Here is a 23,794-nt window from a genome sequence, read left to right on the forward strand (position 1 = left end):
GAGTTTGTTCGTAAAGCTTTGCGATACTTTATACATCAACTTCTTCTGTGTAACCATATGATTGCGCAGAAAGGTAAATGACACGAGGGAAGAAGAGCGCCACGAGGAGAGGAAGGAGTGCAAGTACGCGTGCGAGGGGTAGCACGCCATGCAAAGGATTGGGTATGCATAACCAAGAGGTGATGTGCAAATGTGCTGCGGGTCTGAACTTGATTGATTGATAAGGTTAATGAATTGAATGATACGAGCGAGGAAGAACGGACCTGTACCCAACAGGGAGAGGACGACCTGAACGATGTCGAGAGCGAGCGCGATAATGATGAGGGTTTGTACGAGGTTCAGGAGGTTGAGAGACACTACAAGTGTGATCAGCATTTACATTCGTGATAGAGACAAAACACAAAACAAGATGTGGTTTTGAAACGAGACGTGCGTTTGAAATGAGATGAGACGAAAACGCTCACGAACAACTCTCCTCTCCAAAGTCTGATACTCTCCAATAGCCTCCGTGTACCTCTGCGCCTCATACTCCTCCCCACCGAACCCAGGACCAACACTCGCAGGAGAGCTTTGCAAACTTTGAAGCTCGCGTTGAATTGCCGCTAATTGCTGACGGAAAAAGACTCGTCCACGGCTGATGCGATTTTCTTTGATACGTTTGACGAAGAGTTCTGTAGCACGGCGGAGGCGGTCTTCTACGTCAGCAGCAGCGAGGAATGCTAATGCAGAGACAGTAATGGATATATATGAGAATACCTTGTTTGAATGCTTCGAATGGGAATGCCTCCTTGATCTTCTGTCTGGCATCGACATCGAGGGCCATCCATCTTGCAGAGCAGTCGTCTTGCCTTGTTGAATCCTATACAAGATGTTTCAAGATCATTACAGGTCACGAAGAACGCGTTAACGTACACCGGCAGAGAGAGCATTTGTGAGTGCAAGACTAGCGGCATTGCGGGTATGGATTTGAGAATTCTCGTTGCGGAGCTCATCTGATAACATCAACATATACACTGGCTGTGAGAAGTCTGAGCATGCTAAAGGCTAATAAACAAAAGAGTGATTGAACATACGTAGTTCTCCCTAGAAGCGCTCTCAAGTTGCTGAGTAGCAGTTTGACGCGTTGCAGCATCTTTTAAAGACAGGCATTAGCTTAGAATGAAGTCTTGAAAATTGAAAAGCGGCCTACGTCCGTCAACCTGGAGGTAGGGTATTAGCAAGGAGTGCGCTGGCATTCATGATTGAAGAATCCTTGTAGCGTGACAGTCGTTGATATGTAAAGAGAGATGGTTTGCGATTTTGCAAGAAAAGAGATCTCTTTGGGACAGATCAGTTAAAGCGAGAGGCTTACATAAGCAGCCAATCAAGTGACAACTAAGATTGTCAACGCAGCACTCGCCATAAAAACATCTTCAAAGGTCCGAAATAGTAGTATAGCAGTTCCTTCATGTCACAAAACACCTTTAGGTACTATTTCAAGGTAAATGACCCATGACACTTCACTTTTCTTGCAAAGTGCCGTATTGTGGGTCATTTACTTTACTAGGATGTACAAGATTCGGCCCAAGCCTGGTAGGACCGAAACTCATCTCACTCCCGTAACTCGCTCAAGTTTCGACCCGCTTTAATTCCTTCACTCTTTCACTCAGGTAAATTCTCTGGCTCTCTGTCGCACGCATAGATTGTGTCAGTGTACATGGTAGGTATTTTACTATCTAGCTGTTTCCTCTGTGCAGCTTCCCAGCTGTATTCCGGCATGCCGACAATGTTATAACTGCTTCTGTCCGCGCCCAATATGCCATCGTCCTCTTTACTAATCGAGGTCTTCAACTCGGAGCCTGATGCCTTACTCTTGACAGTGGACACATTCAGTGTCGTCGCCTATCCTTCTTCAGCGCTGGTTTCGTGGAAGAAATTCCACTCAAGGCTGGCGCCTCGACAGTATATCCAGTACGATGTGCAATCCGGCTGGTGCCCGTTAACTCCCGATGACCTATTACATTGTCTAAACCCTGAGCGCGGAATATCAGCTGGTTATGCTAAGAAACGCAGGGGGCAGGAACACCCACATGATCCTCGCACCACTTGGGTGTGTATTCCATGGATCTGTATCAGCGTGGCCATGCAAGTCTCTATGCGGTGATCGTAGTGCGATGGAACATCACCAGTCACTGGTCAGGCAGTGTACTCTAGAGTGTCGTATGATGTGCACGTGTGGGGTGCCAAATCGGTCCAAAACATATTCAATAGTAAGCGTTCTTCTTCTTTGCGTCTCTGTCTCTCCCTTCCCTCTCCCATTGTTGGCGGAGACAAATTCTTTCACTTGTCTTCAAGACTAAATTGCTGTTTTTGGTGTCAGCGCACTTGAGTACATCTTCTTCGTAGTGCTTGCGAATGCGCTCGAACATTTGCATCCAAGGGGTCGTTGCAAGCGTTAAACACTGATGAAAAACGGTGGGAGTTGACCTCGCGAGTGTAACATGGATGAATAATACACATGATCCGAAGCGGCTTGAGACTCTGTGACCGATGAAGATATCAGTTAGCAACAACGGAGAGAACATTTGACAGACACATGTACAGTACCCAAACCATTCACCTGAGATTCCGCGTGAAGCTAAAGTTGATATGACAACACAGCTACACAAGGAAGGAGAAACAGCATGAACAGTCGGCAAAGACGGGCGCGTGCGGTTTTAGGACTTACAAAGTGATGTCGTCGACTGAATGCCTTCTGCACCAACACTGCTCAATAGCGTCTCGTAGTCTTGGTCTAGACCCGTCACCCAAGACTCAAGCATCGCAACTCTATACTTCCACTTCTCCTCTGGTAGCATCCCCCGTTTTTTTGCCTCTTCCTACGGTGGCAAGGGCCATGTTCTCGTGGATGCTTCTGGGGAAGACAGGTGCAGATGCTGCGCCGTGGGCCACGCCAGAGATGTGACACGACATGTACGAGGAGTCAATGTATCGCACATCCTGCTCGTCCAGAAGAACACAACCAGAGGTTGGATGATAAACCCCCATTAAGATTGCGCCAAGTGTGGACTTGCCAGAACCGCTTGATCCAACGATGAATATCGTCTAGTTCTTATGGTGATCTCCCTTGTCTGGATGTTCTTTTGAGATTGAAGTGGTTTTGTCCGGTAGAGAGGTTATATCTGTCAATTCAATTTGCACCTCTGTTTTCCAATCTTCTACAATCGGAGACGAGGGGGTGACATAGGGAGGTGAAGAGGTAGAGACGGATGATGCCGTGAAGTCCTTGCCTTGAAACTTGAGACAAACAACGCGTTTTTCTGCAATGATGGAACAGGCTTTTGCAAGAGACTCTGCGCCACGAAGAGCGTGTAATGATGTCAGCTGAAAATGGTGCAAATGGGTTCCGCCCTGGTAACGTGGAAGTGTGCACGCAATGCAGCAACAGTATATTCAAAGGATACACGGGTGACTCCTTGCAGAGAGACAGCATGCCATTATTTATCTTGAACCCAGCCTATTGCTGGTGGCCGCAGGGGATTCGAATCGACCTGACATTATGCTCCATACTGCACGGAGAGCCCTGGAGATAGACTCAAAGTGGGGTTGGACATACTTTCTCTAGGTAATTGGACGACCTTTCCTGAGCGGTGCATCTCTATAAGTTCACAAGGCCGAAGGTTATACCACGATAGGGCATGGTCATATTTTAGGATTTTTCCAGCTGAGAAGGAGATAAGGGTATACCGGTCAGTGACGGGCTACTGCCAGGTTGAATAGTGTACGAAGCAGAGACGGTGGATGTCTTTCAAGGTCGACGAGAATATATAGTCTGGCGCCTGAGTTCTGGGTTGCGATAGGAAAAGTCGTCAAAGTCATCCGAGTCCTCGTCATATTCGTCATCCTCGTCATAACCGTCATCCAGACTATCGACTGAAGTACGTGTCCTAGTACTGGAAGTAAACGTGATAGGATAAACTGGATGGCTGAGCGAGGACATAGGCTGTTTGGATGACATTGCATTTGGAAAGTATCCAATGCTTGACCTGCTTGACTTTCTGGTTATCGTCCAAGTGCGTTATGGACCACTGGCTGTAAGGCACTAGATTACGTAGCTTCTGTCGAGGGCAAAGCACAAGAGCCATGTTCGCTCACGGTCGTGGACTTCTTTATCCCGAGCTCGACCTTCTGGCGTATCTTGCCTGGTCATCGCTATCTTCCGATGCAGGTTCAGGTCTGTCGCCATCCTGAATGACAGAGGTCACTGAGTACACATTTTCGACGAAATGAATAGAGACAAACCTAATGGCCATTCCCAGTAATAACCAAGTCTTGTCGCACTCATGACGCTCTACGGCCATGCATCCCAAAAGAGTGAGGAGGAGATACGCCTGCACGATTTCAAGGGATTGATAACCTTTGGCAGGTACGCTAAACTTGAGTTTCTGTGGAAGCTCTGCAAGTTGCTGGTGAAGTTCCTGTCGCAGGGTGTAAGATTTTGATGATATCGCACACAATGCGAAAGACAAGTCTTTGCGCATTTGAGGGGTTGTAAACTTACTGGTGGGAACAGACAATCGAGGGCGTGTGGAACTCTGTCAAAGAGCTCGCAGTGCACGGTGTCACACGGCATGGTAGTACATAGTACGGACGTTCAGATGGTCAAAAAAAGCTAGCAGCCGATAGAACTCGTACCCTGAAGCTTTGAATTCAAATGACGGTAAGTAATATTGTTCACGAATTCGGATAGTAGCCGCAGTGCGTAGGTCAGTTCAAGTTGACGTTGCTGGAAACCTCATCTACAAGATATGAGCGATGAATTCATGAAAGAGATGCAGATCACGCATCGTCGCGCTGCATGGCATTTTTTTTCAACTTATTTACATATATCGCCACGTTTTTCGCGCTATTAGCGCAAATCAGCGTCAAAGAGCTATGGGTGAATTTGAGTGAATTTGCTGTCATTTACACTCGTCAATTAGGCCCTCACTGTGGGTCGTGCTAATTAGCCAGTCAACCAGAGCGGGATCCCTAATTCCCTGAACCCTATCGCGCTCAGCATGAGCGTCCTGAATACAATCGTTCAATTGATCGAGTTTGGTCAATGAGGTGAACTGCGAGGTGCAGAGGTTTGATATATATGCTTCTAGGATGTGGCTGCGCCGCTGCGGGGAAAATAAGCTTTTAATGCATTGACAATGGGACTTGAGTTCCACTTCCCGCTGTTCAAGCTCTGCTCTAGCCTCTCGCCTACTATAGGTCTCTCCGGTTGGCATTGGTTTCGGTGACTTGTGCAAGGAGAAATCTGTACACAGATACCATTGTTTCCGTGACACGAGATGGATGATCCAAAAATGATAAGAGCGGGATTACGTTGGGACACGAGGCTGGGTAGAGAAAGGTCTTACCAATGGTCTTACGAATAGTAGATGTTTGCATGCTACATCCATACTTCACCCATAATCCTATCTAACTATGTCTCCTTCAGGGCTGTCAGTGGAGGAAAATACTTCACGAATCATGGAGAAGATAATAGATTGCGGAATTCTTGATTCGAGCCCATCGATGTCAAGGGCCCCAAAAAACCTTCAACATACATTCAACTGTGCGGTCGATGATGGGTGGAATACAGAAGACGACAACGAAAAGTTGCTGGCAGCCATTAACAGCTGTGGAATTTTACAGCCATTTTTAAACCATAGGATAGAACATAAACGTCCGCGTGGACGGCCAAAAAGAAAGGCTATCAAACGTGAGTCCAAGGTCACTAACCTTTACATGGCCATGAATGAATATCAGGAGCAGGAACACATCACAAGCAAATGTTTGCTACGCGTGAAGTGGAGTCCTCCACTCAGATCCTGCAGCCTAATCGTCGGAAACAACACATTATTCATGCCACCACCACTACAGTCCTTGAGACGCCGATAGTGCAACTGCAGGAGGAACATTCACAACCATATGCAGGTGCTCCCTCTTTGAGGTTGAAGGGTGCATGCTTTCATCAAGGTCCAACAAGTCATCACGGAGAGGGAATCACTGTAGACAAAGATTTGTGCATCGAATTCCAGACTACCAGAGCAGCATGTGGGATATTTAATAAGGGGGAAGCTGCAAATCGCAGGGCGGTCACAGTAACGAAGCAGCCCAATGACACCAGGAGACAGTGGGGACATTCAGCGACAATCAGACAACGGGATACACGTAAGTCTCGTTATCCAAACCATTGACATGTGTGATTGATGATGGTGTCGGCTGCTTAGGTGATACAGAATCAATGCATGTTGATGGTCAGGGTGAGACCCATAACATTGGACATGGTGTTGAACGAGAGGTCATGCATACCATTAACTGCAGACCACAGTGGGATGGTAAGTTAGATCCCCTATGATCCGATTATATAGAGGTCACAATTTACATAGGGCCTAGAGATTTGACGGCGTCAGGCGAGATCGCCCCTCGTGGATCTTGTGGTGCAAGGCGTAATCAGGGTGCAGAAGATGATGTATATGATGACGAGGGAATGACTGTGGAATACGATATCACCGAATTACAAGCTGCTTTAGCAGCCTGTGGAATTATGGCTGAGGAGGAAGCTGCACATGGAAGAAGTGGCGTGGTGGTGAAGCAACCCAATCAAACCAAGCGACAGCGGGGAAGACCAAAGAAAAAACGGGTTCGACGACAGGATACTAGTAGGTGCTACACATGTCTACCATTGACCAATAACTCAATGTGGAGTCAGCTGATTCTGGAAATATCGAGCCGATGCATCACGACGGTCAGGATGAGACACAGAACCCAGGACACGGTGTTGGAGGGCAGGTCATCCATGCCACTATTCGCGCAGCACCTGTCAAACCCGTGAAGCCACCAAATATAGTCAAGCGACAGCGTGGAAGGCCAATGAAACGAGCGTCAAGACGAAACCAAAGTAGTAGGTCCATCACCATACCGTCATGGTTGAGTGTGGGGTACGCATACTCAAGAAACGATGTAGATGGTCATAATGGGACTCACAACAGGACCGATTGTGGTGAACGACGAGTGATTCATGCCATAAACGGTCCAAACCCTGGTCCACCGCCAGAAAAACCACGTGTCGTACAAGATGCGGATGCTGATGTACCACGTAACACTGAGAAATGTGCGATTGAAGTTCATGCGGTCATGACTATAGAAACAGATATGGTCAGTGGCGCTGCAAACACAGTGCACAGACGTAGCAGTGAATGCCCCATTCCCGAGGTGTTTTCAGGCCAACAACGACAACAACGTGCATCAGGTATGTTGCAAACATCAGTGGATTTACAAGTCATATTGAATGTTATTACAAGTGAAAAAAAACAATGTCGTGATCACGGCCCAGGACTCGGAGAGCCACAACGATATTCAAGATTACAACCACGTGGAGAATGATGTACTGGAGGGTAACCATCACTATGATACTGCAGAAGGTGAGTATCGTATGTCCTGTGGTGTGTGCCAAATATCTGACCGATATCTTAAAACACTCAACGTGCCCCTTGCAATGATCACACGCAGGATACTCAGATGACGACTACCGACCGACGCCCATATCACCTTGTGAAAACATGCGATCCATATCACCCCAGAGGCTTCCTGCTCCACCTATATTACTAAGTCCGGAAGACATTGCGTGTGAGTACTACCTATACGCAGCAACTGTTATGTCAATATAACCGTATCTATCCATAGCTCGTGCGCTGGCGCGGCCATTGCGGTGGATGCACGCCGTCGAGAATTTGCACACGCTCATGGTAAAAACGTGGCTGGATTCACAGGTTGCCAACTACTATTTGGCTCATGCCTGGTATGATCGGCTAGGACGAAGCAAAGTTAGATTTGTCGACATGTTTGCCGCAGCTGGGACCGCAACCGAATGGACTGCTGACGAACTGAATTTCTTCAGGTTGGACCATTTTGTAACTGAGGGTCAGTGTCCGATGATCCCTGTCGGATTCATAGTTCATTGTATCAATCACTTTTTCGCGGTCATATTCGACTACAATCGACGTACGGCCCACGTCCTTGGCCGCTTTATTTCAGCTGAGGGGATAACTGCGGCGGCAGAAGGTGGAAAAAAAAATCCAAATGACTGGAATGCCTGGGATGGGCCTCGGCGGTGGGGCAGCATTGCGACGCTGCATGGGTGGATGGCAGGAGACTCTGATGATGTTTGCATCATCGCGAAAAACTGGATCCAAAACGGAGTCGACTGCGGCCCGATAGCTTGCTCAGTGCTAGAGCAAGCTCTCAGCTCTGGATTGGATGATAATGGTGATCTCCCCCTGCAGTCTTTTCATATACCATGCGGACACATACTGCGAATTGCTATGTTGAAGGTTATTGCAGGTCGAATCAAGAAGAGCTGCAGTGATTATTTAATGTTCCGGGATGAACAACAAGACGAGACAGGAGATTATAGTTATAGTGTTCTGAGCGATGATGAAATTCACGCCATCCACACTGGACAGCATCAGGCGCGGTGTGTAGCCATGTTACACACATTATATGTTGCCAGTGCAACATGCCAGAGTTGCCATCGCCACCATGCATTCCAAGCCATCCAGAGTCCAAACAGTGCCAATCAGCATGTAGATGATGATCACGCCCATAACGCCACCTCTGAAGTCGACGAAGAAGTCGACGACGAAGCAGATAACCAATCGCTGGGATATAAGCTCTCTGTTGTTAGGAAGGAGAATCTTGTAAAGCTGTTGAAATCGAATAAGGAATTACGTGGATCACGCGATCGCAATGCTATATCTCGACGTGCCGTCGGAACACATATCCCAGTGGCTCCAAACGGGCCTCCTCAACTCAGTCACACTGGCGATTTGCAGAGATCTGCGTTCGCCAGAGCGTCTCGTAAAAAGGTTTCCACATGGAGTCAGGGGATCATGGAGCGATTCCCTCGTCCAACTATACCGGTGCCACTGTCAGCTTACACAGGCCGTAGATGGTTGACAGATGACAAGACTTTTGACGATTACGAGGGTGGCCCTACTATAGAGATGCTCATACCTCCCATCTACATCCAACCAACCATGATATACCACTCTACGGGGATGGAGTTGTCTGCAGGGTGGGCATCGTGGGTCGACCATGGATACAGGATCAGGCCAAGTTCGTTCCAAATGTTCTATCTATGCCGGCCAATCGAAACCATGGAACACATCATGCCAATCGGTACTACAGAGTTCTATGATCCCTCCAACCAGGTTTCTGATCGCGTGACTGGCGGATATAGTTTAGAGAGGTCAGATTCCAATCACACTGTAGCGGTAAACGACGTCATCTGCATGTCAGCTTCTGAGATGATCCGCTTAGCCAAAGATGATCCACCTCTCGACCAGCCATCGGCGTCTGGACGTGAGATCTTTATATGTGGCCGTACACGTTTTTCCGATGGCGCCAAATACATATGTGTCGATCTGGAGCGAGATTCTGTCGCTGTTGATGTAGATGACGTGGGGGTCTCGGTGGATATCGACAGTATCATTTGGACTACCAGTGAATTCAGACTCAAAGGCACAGTTGGCATTTATATGACGCCGCTCTTTCAGTCAAGGCCAGGTATCTTCAAGCACAATCACGTATGGATAGACATACTGATTCCTCAGTCCGAAGAGGATTTTCATGCGCCTGGAGGCAGGACAGAATGGTTGTCCAAGCGGTTCAACATGTCGGCCATCCCCCATATTTGCATTGGACGCATCTCCAGTGCTTCGTCGATCCTCAATTTATACATGATGTTCCCGCGAATGATACATCGGCACCCCATCAATGGTCGAATGATCACATTGATGCCACATGACGTAATAGATATATTCTACGACATGGTCCTACTTCCTTCTATTGGCCATTTTAACGACATCAGCTGGGACCCATACCTCAAGCAAACCCTAGAGGAGGCAAGATATAAGACAAGGGGTGCTTCTGGTCGTCCAGGTGGACGGGTAGCTCCTAAAATCATTCCTTTGTCCAACGATGACTTCATGAGGGTCCAAAACCGGATGCACGAGATCATCAAAGATGGGCTTGAGCAGTTGAGTATGTATGGCTCATGTTTTTTTGTGCTCGAGGGAAAAGGCATTAAGCTCCTCACCAAGGACGGCCAGAGGGGACAATATAGTGGGCCAGAAGAAGCACTGATTCGAAATATCCCCGATCTTGATTGGCATCATATGCGGAATAGGAAACACGGGGAACTCTTGGTCGATATAGGTGTCTCGTTGACGCCACATGTATCAACTATTCCCCTAGTTGGGCTGTGGAGATTAGACGCGTTGGAAGCCTCGTTCGGTGCAGGGGGGTACAAAAGAGGGGATATACATCATCACAACACCCTGTCCAGATACGGGGCGATGCAGGCAGAGATGCAGCAAGATAGAGCTCATCAGACCCATGTCTCATTCAGGAGCGCGTATAATCTATACTACGAAGCTGTGCGCACCACCAGAAATCAAGTGAGCTTCGCTTCTGACAGCGATGCTTACAAATTATCCCCCTCATACATGGCGGAATGCTTCGATATTATCAAGATTTTGACCGGTTGCAAGAAAAAGACCTATGGAGTCCGGGACGAGTATAGGGTCAGTGGAAAGGCCGCCATAATCATTTTAGATGAGATTATTTCAAAGGTGAGCAATTTGCAACCTCGAAACTTGGCGCAACACTCATCACCATACACCAAGGCGAAAGAATATGTAAAATCTCACCCAATCCTTTGGATACCATCCTATGTGTGGTTCGAGTTCATCGCGAGGCGAGTGCGGGAGATTCAGAGAACTCAAATCAACATTGTTAAGAAAAATCCTCCAAACCTGGGCGTCCTCACTGGCATTCTCAATCATATGCTCCGGGCCACAACATCGACCCCTATAGTCTTCGACAGTCATGTGCGCGAGTCCCTTGCACTGATCAATTACAAGACGGTGTTAGAGACCGCGGGCATGCTTTTCCTCCAAGAATTTGACATTTGCAGCACAACATGCCTGGACGAGGTTCAGCAGGTCGACGATGTACATGTACTCGCTCTCATGGGAGTCGATGCAAAGGCGCAGAGAGACAGGGCAGTTGCCCTAGCGGATGAATGCAGAGATGATGTTGATTCTGAATCGGAGGAGTTTCCACTTGGAAGGACACCATCATGGAGACGTCTGAAGTTGGCCGTTGCAAACACACCAGCAGTAATTATGAGGCCATGGACATGGCCTGTGACTCTTTTCAATGCCTCAGTTTCAGTTGGACGACTGTTCGTCATGTTCACCCGGCAGATATGGCTCATGCTCATTGATGGCGTGTTCAAGGGGATGAGGCCATACCCAACATCTCTCCAGGATGCCATGAGATGTTGGACAGTAACAAGTGTGGATGATACCCTTGCGTGTGTCACCTTCGAAGCATGTAATGTCGGAATACAAAACCGTGCTGGAATTACTCCAGGTCGCATGGGTCCTAGGGCCAAATCATTTGCTGATCGATCCACGATCTTTTTTCCGGATCTACATGAAACAAGGAAGGATTGCTCACAGTGGGATGAGTTGTGGAAAGGAGATGGGTACATTGCCGAGTATCACCGGGCTCTGGATGGAATGGAAGAAGCACAACAAGCAGCACTTCGTAGCGAACTACACGAAGTGTTTTCCAACCTCCATTGCCTTCCAGCGAGTGGTGGATCTCAGGTCTGGAAGGTAAAACGATCAGCAGCAGTCTTCATCACCAACCCGGTGTTCTATAGGATGGATTGCCTTGGGAACACCGATAATCATACAATCAGACGAACTAAAGCCCGTCGTCCAATGAAAATTCTCAAGGGGAAACGCGTATTTGCAGCGGACCTCACGGACTCGATCCATTTTGATGCCCGCGGAAATCGTAGAGTGCAGACTGATAGACAAAAGCGTCGATGTCTGATAAAAAAGATGTCGATGGCAAACAAGAACAAAAGGATCCCGCCCCCTCCGCGTGCTCGCAAGATCAGGCCCTTTCCCATGGCTAGAGAACAAATTTAGGTGTGCTGCGCGAAAAGAGGGATAGATACAGAGTTAATGTTTCGATACCATATTGCCCCTACTCAACAACAATGTTATATTGGCATTTATCTCACAAAGTCCTTGCAGAGTTCCGAAGATAAAATGCAAATTCACTGAGCAAGCGACACATTCGGTGCGCATGAATCTTTCAGTGCTTGTAGGCACAGACGTAATGGAGTCACATTAAACCATGACAGATTCGCTGTAGGCCATAGTGACTCTTGAAGCACTTTCCGCCATCCGACTAGTTGATGCAGAGGCACTACTTAACCAACAGTTTATAGCAACAATAGTACTGCATGCATTCGACCCGAAACGACACAGCGCTCACTACTGCGTTCCGTAATTTCGGGTTCGCTAGCTGACTTGGTCTAAAATGGCTCGACGCGAGGCTGTGAGATTCATGGGCGGGGAATTGTGCACCATAGCAATTACGCGGGTTACAGCATGGTATGGGCTTCCATGCTTGCAGATAAATATCACCACAGGTGTTTCTTTGTGTCTCCTGCAGTGCAGTCGATCACAATTTTCTAGTGTGATACTTCTGTCATCGTGACACGCCCGCAAAATGGAACTTAAAAACAGGAACCATACTGCCTCAAACGCTGTCGCCATGCAGGATGTATGATGGTTGTCGCTAACATATTCATAGGCCACTGTTCTGCTGACGTCGCAGAGGTGTATCATTGGAGATTATGAGCTAGTATGGGCAAAATGACACTTCCAATACGGCGTTGACCCATACTCGTCGGAGTTCTTCTATGTGTGATCGCAAGACATCGAATAGTGCGACTTTGATGGCTCATGTAACAGCCACATTTGTTGTAGGGATGTTGAAAAAAGACTTGCAGCCAAACGTCAACGACATTATTAAGCAGCGAGTCAACCAAAACTCAACGCCAGGGCCCACGGCCCAAATGCTCCCATAAGGAGCGAAGCGAAGGTGATGGTGAATGTGAAAGAAAGCTCAGCGCTCAAGCCTATAATATTTGAACTTGTGATCACGTGCGGTTCCCACGCCACGAATGCACAATATTTGCACTCCAGAGCTCACCACTCCAAGTATTTATAATTGGCGCTGTGTGCATTTCTCGTCGAATGATTAATTGTATGGACCAGAAATATCCTGTGTGAGAATGAAGCTGTTATTTTCAAAGGTCTTGACATATGGCATCATGGAGTATGTACGCGCGGTAAGAACAGAAGATCACGATATGGCAAAGTCACAGGTGCCTGTATATCGACACAATGTAGCAAAAATCGAATAGTACCTCACAAACGCGTGGACAAGCCAAGGTCAGCTGAGCTGACGGGCGACACCCCGCATGTCAGCAAACCAATCCTATAAATTAGCTGACTGCCTGTGAAACTGAAGACAATGTAAACTCACCTCTTCATCGTTCTTGGACAGGTGACGAGGATCAGATGCACTTTGTGTGTTGAGGTCGCTGATCGACTGTGATGCTTCGAACTGGATGGTGATAGGTTTTCTGGATGGGGATGCTGCACCCACCTCCAAGTCAACGACTTTCGTCTCAGAAGACTTGCACTTGGATCCAGAACCGTCTTCGACAGCCTTAAAACATGATCCATCCACAGGCTCACTCAAAGAACCAGCGACGCCTTCGACAATGTCTACCATAGCTTCTTCCATCTCAGGCGCTTCATTCGTAAATACATCTCCATCAGTGTCTGTGACAGCCTCTCTTGTATCCGCAGGCTCACTGGTCGAACCTGAACTTTCGTCCAAGAGAAGGGCTTTGGTGATGTTAGATATAGATGACGATACAGATTCAGGAGACAGTGTAGGGTGCGTCATGGTGCCACCACCCATTGGGAAGTCGCTGTTCGAAGCAGGAGTCATACTGTTGAACGCTGGTGACGTAGATCGAATTCCACCCTTGACACGTTTCGCAGCAGGCACATGTTCCGACTGAAAATATATGTAGTTGGAAATATGCGTCAATATTTACAATTATTCCAAGGTTTGAGCTCACCTCTGGCGTCAACGTCGCATTCGATAACGTCCGTTTACGCTTTACCGTACCGTTTCCCACCCGATGATCCATTAAATCTCCCACATCGTCGGATTCACTGCTGTGAACGAATGATAATAACCAGGGGAGCTCGTGAGCCGACATCATGCTGATGGTGGTGAGTTAGGCTACGGTGCGCGCATATGACATACCTTGCAACCGGCGTCGGTGGGGATGGCAGGGGCCTGAGTCGAGGGTGGCTGCTTCCCATTTCGTTTGCCGACTCCAGCTCACCGAGTTGACGGAAGATACACGCGAGGTATTCAGGGTGTGTGTCCATGTGCGCCGTCGCAGCGTACAAGCGTTCCATGCCCAAGGCTTCGAGAAAATGATCATTGCTGTCAAACTTAAACCAACCTGGATGTTTTGGGATCACCAATCCCTTTAATTCATCTTCCTTGCTGATGCCTGCAAGCTCGCAGAAGCGACAAGATATCCAAGCGGCAAGTTTGAGAAAAACATGCGAGTTGCCCTCCTTGAAAACTTTCTCGATATATTCGTCCCAGTCATCCAAATCACGAGGAAATTTCACATGATCGTAGTCCCCGGGCTCTGCCTGATAGATGTTAGAACATGTTTAGTTGTCAGATCATGTCGCTTAATTACGTTTGATTCTGGTATGTCTACCCCAGAGTGATGCTAAGCAATATGGTCAGTCGAGGGCCTGGGCTGGTTCCCTGCAAAAAGTACCCACCTCATCTTCGGATTCAATTGTCTCCTTAGACTTCGCTTTGTTCTTCTGGCTTGCATCCTTCCGGCTCCGCCCGCCTTTCGTAGACTTGTAGACTTTTTTGGCGACTTCTTTAGCATTCTTCGGAATCTCTTGGATATCACCGTCTTTCATGTCTGAATCACCCGAGGCGTCACGCTAATGAATAAATATAAGCATCAAGTATCCAGATTCACCGCAAGATGCACCCACATGTACTTCGGCTTCAAGTGTCCCCTTGGATCTAGACTTCACGTTGTTATTCGTTGTCGCGTTTTTTGGGTGGCGTACACCTTTGGTAGACGTATAAATCCTTTTTTCGACTTCCTTGGTTTCAAACGTATTCGCTGATGCTTCGAGAACAACATCCTTCATGTCAGAAAAACCCTGGGCATCATGCAGATCCATCAATAATGACGACTAAACACATCTGGTATTCTACGAGAAACACGCACCTCGTCCTCCGGCTGGATCGTCATTTCGGACCTCACTACCTCCTTAGTCCTGGCGTGGATAATACGATTACGGGGCTTCTTGATATTCTCCTGCAACTCAAATATATTCTGAACAACGTCGCTATCGATTGCATTGATTTCAGAGTTTTTCGCTGGTATTGAGCTTCCCACCAGTGAAAGAGTTGTTTTGACACTGGGGTTAGGCTTTCCGGCCCTCTGCTCCTGAGTCGCTGTATGAGAACCTTTGGCATTTACATTGCGGCTACCCTTGCGAGTCTTGCCAGCCATATCCACAGGGGATGTATTAACATCCGCCGTAGTGAGATTTTTGAGCCGTAAAGTCTTCTGGTTCTGATTCGTCTCTGCTGCCTTGTGAATAGTGTGTGGTTCGATGACCTGTGTGATCATTTCTTCGAGCGAACGCTGATGAGTGCGAGAAGAACCGCACACGTCGTCCCCATCTTTGCAGAACGTGTCATGCATTTTTCCGAGATCAACTAAAGGAAATGCTGAGCATAGAGTCTTGGGTAGAGTCATACTCACGCTGCTGCACTGGTGTATAGGACTTCTTCTGCAGAAAGTCGTTCCACGTGCGATCGATCTTTTCGAGTGCGGTGGCTTGTTGCTCATTTGTAAATGAGTTGCCGGCCAACGCCATAGCGAAGTGAAAGTCAAGGTAGCATGACCGCCACTTGGAACGTGGACCGGGAGAATCCCTTTGAAGCTCAGTTATGAACTTATCCAGAACGTCCACGAAGTACTGTGCGAGGGATAAGTGGAAATCGACGTCCTCTTTGACACCGTCTGATTCTGGAAGTGCCATCAGAGCCTTTGCGCTACCTCGGTACAGTTGAAGCTGGTGCACAAGGACCGACACTGCATCCTGGCACTCTTTTGGCACCTTTTCCTAAGCAATGAGATATGTCAGAACATAAAATTATATTACATAACATATATGTGGTTATTCACCTTGTTAATACCGTGTATCAGGAAGACTTGAGTCTTCTGCGATTCCAGTGACACCGGGAGGGATATGAGAAAATCTCCAACCTCCTGCGAAATTTCCTGGACGCGGAGGCAGACTGGCTGCTCGACGGAGCTTTCGCTTTTGAGCATGATGCAGTGAGGATGCTATAAGCCTAGACTCTCAGTTTGACGTTGAATCAGAGAAATATAAGGGGATTGTTCACGTGATCCTTGCTATCGTAAGTGTATAGTAAGCAGCGAGCTTACAGAAACCTTGTTAAAATTATGTACACATTTGGATTCTGGAACTGTAAGATTCAGCGAACACATCATGAATCAGGCACTAGATTACAAGAACAAGCCCATCCACCTCGTCATACAGCAACATTCGAAAGCATTCATAGATCAGGTCTTGTTACATGAAGTGTCATTGAAATCGAGCAAGAACACGCCCACGCTGTCAGTTGGCCTCGACAAGGTGAGAACATTGAAGTTTTAACTACAATCATGACTTCAAGTATTGCATGAATCTGTAGGTAAAGGTGCCGAAAGCCTGCCGCGACGCGGTCGTGGCCCTCGTTCACCAAGTCCATGTGTACCAAAAGACTTCAAAGGTGTTGATGTCACTCTCACCATCACAGGCCATCAACGACGATATCGAATTCTACGTGGCAATCTCGGTATATCTCATCAATGTGCTTGCGGCTTTCTGTGAAGAAATCAAGAATGATGCACCACGCGCGCGTGACAGGTGGTGGTCAACTCGCCTTGATTATCATTTCACCATGGCATTCAACGAGAACTCATTGACCGAGAAGCAGCAGGCCAATGCACTGGAGTCGCTGGAGCTCTCTTGGAATGACTTTATTGAGAAAAAGGAGAGATGTCTCCCGGTGAAACACCGTGAGTTATATGTATCTGTGAACCTCCTTTCCAACTCTTCTCTCAGTGGATAGCGCAACAATCCACGACACATTCTGTAAGAACGGAAGCAACATGTGCGGCGGTTCGACTGCCCATTTGTTGTCGATTGAGGAAATGATTGCTCAGGCAACAGCGGAGCACTACACCGACCGTGCCGCGGAGATCACAGAAAATCAGCAAGTGGAAATTACACAGCTCGAAGGTGCCATTGACATGGATGAAGTAAATACTGGCGAATGTTCTACAATGCGCGATATCTACGGCGAAGGACCTGATCCATTAAATGAGCATGGGGACATTATCGGAATGGACTTTAATACCAGAATTGCTTTTGTGACGGAGAGCGAGGATAATCATGATGTCGACATATTAGAACCCCATTACATGGTCAATGACGCCATCGCGCAGCCGCACACACCTTCGATGCACGTATTTCTGTCGATTGATGAGGCCGGTACTTCTTCTAGCTTGTGTATTCTCATCGTTGACCTTGTCTATTAATTAGATCAATGACCAGCACGCGTCGAGCGGACAGGGATCCAGCAACTTCGACAATGCCATATCGGTGGCCCTACAAGTTACCCCACAACGAGACACCGTGACTGACAACGTTCTTGTGAGTCTCGAACTTCTTAGTAGTATGCCTGATAAACATAGGCACATAGTCGCCTGGTATATATGACTCCGATTGTTCAAAACGATGGAGAAATGTAAATGATCAGGATGAATGGCTTCATATATCCCAGATGGGGACGTCTCGTGTCTTTCTAAAGCTTGCCACCTGGATGCACCATCGCTCTCGTCAGCTCGCCAGTATACCCATGGACAGGGACGTAGTTGGATCTGTGGTTTCAGATACGTTTGGTGTCTATGGCGACAAAAACTTCTATGAAGCTCTTGGCATTAAATGTCTATTGTCCTCGCTTATGAATATGGACACAGATCCAGGCAACCTTGCCCATGTCTTCCATGCGATAGGGAAGTCCTGCCATCAACGTGACGTGGGAAGTACAAACCCTCGCACATCGTCCTCATATCAACCAACTGCACCTCTCAGGTATGTGCTATGTATTTAGGAGATTTGAACTCACACCACCGCCAGGATGATACGGAACGAGGATGTTGATCGGTTCATGACATCAGATCACGATGGTCGTGTGGATGCCGAAGGCATACATAACGCTAGCCAGGGCGAAGTTACACATATACGTGATACGGTGGAGAACTCTCAAGAGTGTGCTTCGGTGGATGGCGGACACGGTGAAGCGACGATCAAGCGTAAGCGGACGCTATGGAGTAGTCAACCTCTATCAAAGGTCAGTTCCATCGGCTTTCATTTATATAGATGCTGATTGATACAAGGATGGTGACCGAGGGACTGAAAAACGTCCTAAACTTGATATTCATCTGATGCCCGTGCGGGATATACCGCAGGTTATCACCTCCGCCTCACCGCCAGCAGCGAACAACATTTCGCTAGCTCTCGATAACCATTGCGCACTCAGCAAAGACATCCCAGTGGATAGCACAGCATTTTCAGGTTCAATTATCCATGAAAATAATCTTGATAACGAATGTAGTGCTTCCTCTGACCCCAGTAATACTAGGTCGATTGTCACAGATCCTGTTGAAGATATGGATACGATGACGGGGGTTTCCCCAGCGTATGGAACACCGTCCGAGGTCACCGGAGATTCCTTTAATCGCGATCGTGAAGACGCTAATGGGTCAGAGGATGATCGTGAAACAGGTGGTTCTAGCGTCGAGGTCACAGCTGCGGACACACAAGGAAGCGTCAGCAACAATGTTACCAGCGTCAGTACTTCCGTTGCCAATACAATGTTTGTCACACCATCGTGGATGGATTCTCCGTGGACAGACCTATCCGGAGAGCATGTACCTCCGGCGATCCCCGCATGGATCAATGCCCTTCAAATGGTGGATAGGTCGCCTTCTCGCATCCGGGTACCACCTGGAGTTGGTACAGGATTTCGGTGGCCCGATCCCGCTCTTTTTACTCACACAGAGAGCAACACGCAACTGGCTAGGTACCTACTGCATTATTTAAGCTGTCGGTCTTGGTTGGGGCTCGTAAATCGTAGGGCACTCTTCCGTTCTATATACTGGAAGGAGTTCCTGGAAGGCTTGTCGGTGGAGAAGCGGTTGAAGAGATCGCCCCCGAATTCCATGATCTATTCCATATTGAACCGTGGGCATGGTATAGATGAAGGAGAGGCGAGAGTGATACGCGAGCAAGCTTTGGATGCGTTCGAGGCCGACGCACAGGAAACCAAGGATGTGTTTAAGTGGGTGGATGTCCAGTTTAATTGCCGCGTGGCTTTGACCTTCGAGTTCCGTGGGCTCGCGTTTCGACTGAAAGACCTACTCAACTTTCCCCCGTTCATCATATCTCACATCATATGGGAACTGTGCGAAAACAACTTCGCCGATGATGTGTTGTGGCTGGATGCATTGTTTAGGCGGGGTCGTGATTCTACCGACACCTATGGTCCAGAACGCAGCATGGAAGTTTACAGCCTCTGTGGTAAGCAGGAGTCTAACACTCCAATGCCGCTGGTGAATATCTTGACTTTCATCTTTTAAAACGTGATCTCACATTTGAGTTGTATGATTTCCTTAGGTTCGAAGTTCCTTTGGGTCACAAAGATGGAGAAAGCGGGTGACGCATGTGGAAGCTTTCCGGCAGCTCATGTCGACATGGCCTCAGTTCCCTGACCACCTCAAGACGCCAGTTCCAACTGAAAATGAATACTCGTTCCAGGCAACAGAGGTCAACGTCATCGCCTTTTATGCGCAAACTCACTTCGACTACATCGGTCGCCTGCCTGTCATGCCTCGTCACGTGCCAGATATTGGTCCGAAGTGGCTGTATAATGTGTTCCGCAAAAATCTATGAATGTAGAGTTCGTCACGAATCTAACTGATAATTTCTTGGTTGGCTAGTGTCGCGAAGCATTTGTCAAACAGCAGAACGGAACGCGTCTAAATTGTATTATATTCGTCACAAAGCAGTGATTTTTATGTGTCGTCAGGTGATGGCATTTCTGCATGACTCCGGCACTTCCAATTAGATCGCTCAATTCTGTTTTAATCGTGGTCATTCAACCTGGTAATTAATTGTATTGGAGAGTGATACCTATGTTAAAATTTTTGTGTCTAAGTAGCTATAAATACGAGTTTTGTGAAAGTGCCGACTTCTGTGGGGGTGCCGAGTGTAGTGAGCAAGAGTTGCAAATCTGAGACCTCATTTTCATATCTCAATAACTACTACAATTAAAACAAAATAATTACATGGAACTGTAGCTACATATGCCACGGAAGAGTTATAGCTGACAGAAGAACGAAAAGTGTTTAAACGATGCTGCCTGAGGGATGCCAACGTGAGGTGCCAAAACAGAGTCTGAACCCCGACAGGCAAATTTCAAATGGCACACAAAAGGACGGCTGTAATCAGAACTCAGTACTCCGCTCCCAACTATCACGCTTGAGCATTCTATAATGACCTTGCATCGTCGATGACACCAGCAATATTCTACTCTTGCAATCTTGCATTAAAAATGCGCAGGAGATAAGATTAGTTTTGGGATCTTGCCCTGGTTGATCTACACGAAAACTGATGACTGATGACTTTGGGTGATAAATCTGATGCCGAGGGTGTTCATCATGTTTTCATTTTACTAAACAAAATACAGTATTATAATTTACAAGGACTCGCCTTCGGTCGGCTGGTTGCCCTCATCCTATTTTCATGAGTCGCGAAGGCGTAGGTGGAATTTCAATGTATTTACAGTAGCAAGTGCAATATTTGCACAGTTTTGATCTTCGTTTGCCTCTGAAATAAGCACAACGTGTCTCTTCGCGTCCTTACTTTCGATAACGCTGTATACAGTTGACCGTGAGCAAAAATTCGGATCTGTTCGCAACTCGAGCACGGTTCGTGCTAACGTCAGTCCTTGACAACCATTAAACGTGGTTGCATATGCGATTCGCAGAGTGAAAAGGAGACACGCACAACAGCATGACGCAGAAAACGGATAGAGCCGCGAAAAAAAGAGTGAATTCAACGACACAGCATGACGTAGTGGACAACATGCCGGCGGTTATGCGTGCTTGCTTATATGCATTAGATGGATGAAGAAGCCTCCCAACGAAGTAAGCAAAACCAAATTGGTATATTGTGTCACGTGGATCAACAGTACGTGTAAACAGTCAGTTAAACAGACTCTATAAAACCTTCCATAATGCTCAATAGGCGGACGTTCGTTGCCCATAGCTTGCCCACCAATGCGCTTGGAAATCAGAGGACGATCCAGCAACCACATTCATCGGGCATCGGCAAGACGCGTACGAAACGCAACGCGAAAGCAAAAAGTTTTAATTCGCCGTATCAGAAAATGACTCCCATTCTTTCCGACGACAACATAGTTATGGATCAAGACCATGAGGAACATCAGGGGCGGGATGATAACTCAGAGATAGTCAAAGATGCAATACTAGTACGCATCACTCACACCTAACGAAAGGAATGTTATTAACAAATCCTACAGCATTGTATCTACTGCCAGGACATTGGTTCGTTCATCTGGACGTGCACGAATAAATTGTGCGCGACCACTGTGTGTGTCAGCAAAGCGAAGGGGGACCACGGATGTGTAGATGCTTCTCCAGATGATCTTACGGAAGAGGTAAGGGTCACGGAAGCGACATTTCAATGCCCTCAATGTTACCGTGCAAGTAAGAGACCCATTCCTGTAAGTCATACGTCAGTGCTAAGGTTTAATATCGTTGTTCATCAAGTCGTATTAGTATGCCATACGCGGATATGCGGTAAGACAAGAATTCATTCACCGAAACTATTTTCCCCTTCTTGCTGTCTTCCTGTCTTGGAGCGGCTTTGGGCGAGAATTCGCTGCGGATGTTGTTAAAAGGACCCTTGAGGAGCATTTTTATTATGACTGTACCAGAGTATGACATAAATTTGATCAGGGAAGTATCGTATCTGATGCTGATGGTAGTGATTCCCAGTTGCGCAGCATCTCCCGGAAGCTCAAAGGTCGAAACAATCGCCCCCAGGCTGTCAAACCCGATTTCGACTGGCTCGCTCGGCTCAAATACCAAGGAAACCTTCTGGTGTTCATTGACACCCATTCAGACACTACCACAGGTAATCTCGTCGTATCTGGGAATGCAGCCAACTCTAATTCGGTGCCTATGCACGAGGTCAGTGACTTACATGCCAAGTGCTTATGAGAAAGCTTATTCTTCCGCATCTAGCTTCTTCAAAACTACTTGGGAGATAATTTGAAGTTCGCGACGCAAGCAATGCGCGAAATTAACGAGGCAGGTGTTATGGGTCCATGCATTCGTGGCCTAGTTGTGTGCGCGTGTGGATCAACGGGCAGAGTGACTGAAAGCATCAATTCCCTGAAACGTCTCGTCGAGCTGTACGTGTTTGCATGTGAATTGGTTTTCCTTAGTTCCGACGCACAAGAATCCTCCGTATAGCGATATCTTTGATTTCGTGTTGTCTTTCGCTGGCGTATCAACTATCGATACACTCGTTGTACCTGCCATAAATCGCTTCATCGAAAACGTGTTCGTATACGACATGAAGTTTTGGACTGCGCTGGAGCAATCGTTCGGCGAGGACAGGCACGCCTTGAACAGCTCCCCTGTCATGTTGTCGTTTGCGGAAACCCACATTGACACCGAAAATAAGCGACAGCGCGTGGTTGATACTAGGGTTCTGGCATACTCAAATTTCAAAGATGGTCGACCATGGGGCCTTGACGTTTATCGGTGCTCCTGTGGCGCCACGGCCCATAACATGATTTTTCATCCCGATGGGAAGCAGCTCCATGGGAAGCAGTGGATACTCACCAAGATGAAATACGAGTGCCTTCAGTGTGGCACTATTCGCCGGCACATCCCCTGTCCAACTTGGATCAAAAAAGCTGATACAGGAAATTTTGGACGCGTTTCGTACCAATGGCCGCTTAGTCTCTCGCAGCGACAAGATATCGGCATCACTCATTAATCACTTCCTTGTTAGGCAGGTGGGCCACGAGTAAGACTCCAACTGTTTCGGTTGATCTCTGTTTTAAACTGTATAAATAGTAGTGTTTAACAGTCTGTCTATTCTATTTACTGCCGCCTATGTAGACCGTATGCATGATACAATACAAACTGTTTTCTGCGGTACCTAGCCTTGTGACGCGATACTGAGATGTTGACTGCTGGTATCGAAAAAATGTCATGAGACATAATTGGGTCTGCTGACAGGATCTACGATCTCCCTGCCACTGCACCAAGGTATGTGCATCCAGCTTCGTCTGGCTCGGGAGTCGCTGACATGATCTGATAGGTTGGGCTGGACAGAGCGTTAGCTCGGGGGGGACGCAGGCAGGGTGGAGCCGCTCACCCAACTAGCGGGAACGATCTGCGGCTCATAGCTGCCTAGCCCAACAAGACGTGGAGGCGACGGTCATAACGACGCTGCGTTGGCCATGTGCTGAGAGGAAATTTGTTCGAATGCACGAATATATGTTTCGTACGCTAATGACTTCCAGCGGCCGGCAATGCGAACTATTTCGGGGTCGACTTTCTTCGCGAGATAAAAGGAAGCACCGCCTATTCGAAAGG

General features: G+C 47.6%; 6 protein-coding genes across 6 annotated transcripts; 3 read left to right on the forward strand and 3 right to left on the reverse strand.

Annotated features, from left to right (window-relative positions):
• Nucleotides 1-28: 28 nt before the first annotated feature.
• EDB93DRAFT_1268454 (uncharacterized protein) lies at nucleotides 29-1,235 on the reverse strand (the record flags this gene model as incomplete). The annotated part of the gene is made up of 7 exons (XM_041454287.1): nucleotides 29-195; nucleotides 264-356; nucleotides 465-719; nucleotides 757-859; nucleotides 913-1,017; nucleotides 1,074-1,132; nucleotides 1,190-1,235. The coding sequence occupies 7 exons, from the start codon at nucleotides 1,233-1,235 to the stop codon at nucleotides 29-31; spliced, it is 828 nt and encodes a 275-aa protein (XP_041301325.1).
• A 2,846-nt stretch (nucleotides 1,236-4,081) lies between these two features.
• Nucleotides 4,082-4,520, reverse strand: EDB93DRAFT_1096042 (uncharacterized protein; the record flags this gene model as incomplete). Its single annotated transcript, XM_041446753.1, has 2 exons — nucleotides 4,082-4,226; nucleotides 4,282-4,520. The coding sequence occupies 2 exons, from the start codon at nucleotides 4,518-4,520 to the stop codon at nucleotides 4,082-4,084; spliced, it is 384 nt and encodes a 127-aa protein (XP_041301326.1).
• Nucleotides 4,521-5,454: 934 nt separating this feature from the next.
• On the forward strand, nucleotides 5,455-12,020 carry EDB93DRAFT_1256700 (uncharacterized protein; the record flags this gene model as incomplete). Its single annotated transcript, XM_041453991.1, has 8 exons — nucleotides 5,455-5,731; nucleotides 5,779-6,183; nucleotides 6,243-6,350; nucleotides 6,402-6,674; nucleotides 6,725-7,264; nucleotides 7,317-7,436; nucleotides 7,525-7,641; nucleotides 7,699-12,020. 8 exons carry the CDS (start codon nucleotides 5,455-5,457, stop codon nucleotides 12,018-12,020), a joined length of 6,162 nt encoding a protein of 2,053 aa, XP_041301327.1.
• Nucleotides 12,021-13,338: 1,318 nt separating this feature from the next.
• On the reverse strand, nucleotides 13,339-16,357 carry EDB93DRAFT_1256701 (uncharacterized protein; the record flags this gene model as incomplete). The annotated part of the gene is made up of 10 exons (XM_041453992.1): nucleotides 13,339-13,383; nucleotides 13,432-13,974; nucleotides 14,039-14,186; nucleotides 14,230-14,633; nucleotides 14,684-14,716; nucleotides 14,772-14,945; nucleotides 15,000-15,173; nucleotides 15,242-15,738; nucleotides 15,785-16,148; nucleotides 16,211-16,357. 10 exons carry the CDS (start codon nucleotides 16,355-16,357, stop codon nucleotides 13,339-13,341), a joined length of 2,529 nt encoding a protein of 842 aa, XP_041301328.1.
• Nucleotides 16,358-16,538: 181 nt separating this feature from the next.
• Nucleotides 16,539-20,048, forward strand: EDB93DRAFT_1256702 (uncharacterized protein; the record flags this gene model as incomplete). The annotated part of the gene is made up of 8 exons (XM_041453993.1): nucleotides 16,539-16,685; nucleotides 16,744-17,110; nucleotides 17,157-17,560; nucleotides 17,637-17,747; nucleotides 17,797-18,188; nucleotides 18,234-18,447; nucleotides 18,494-19,708; nucleotides 19,773-20,048. The coding sequence occupies 8 exons, from the start codon at nucleotides 16,539-16,541 to the stop codon at nucleotides 20,046-20,048; spliced, it is 3,126 nt and encodes a 1,041-aa protein (XP_041301329.1).
• A 2,453-nt stretch (nucleotides 20,049-22,501) lies between these two features.
• On the forward strand, nucleotides 22,502-23,189 carry EDB93DRAFT_1096033 (uncharacterized protein; the record flags this gene model as incomplete). Its single annotated transcript, XM_041446752.1, has 2 exons — nucleotides 22,502-22,596; nucleotides 22,658-23,189. The coding sequence occupies 2 exons, from the start codon at nucleotides 22,502-22,504 to the stop codon at nucleotides 23,187-23,189; spliced, it is 627 nt and encodes a 208-aa protein (XP_041301330.1).
• Between the last annotated feature and the right edge of the window lie 605 nt (nucleotides 23,190-23,794).

The sequence above is a fragment of the Suillus bovinus genome, assembly GCF_016758785.1.
Source record: "Suillus bovinus strain UH-Sbo-P2 chromosome Unknown EDB93scaffold_133, whole genome shotgun sequence".
In the NCBI taxonomy this organism is placed as follows: domain Eukaryota; kingdom Fungi; phylum Basidiomycota; class Agaricomycetes; order Boletales; family Suillaceae; genus Suillus; species Suillus bovinus.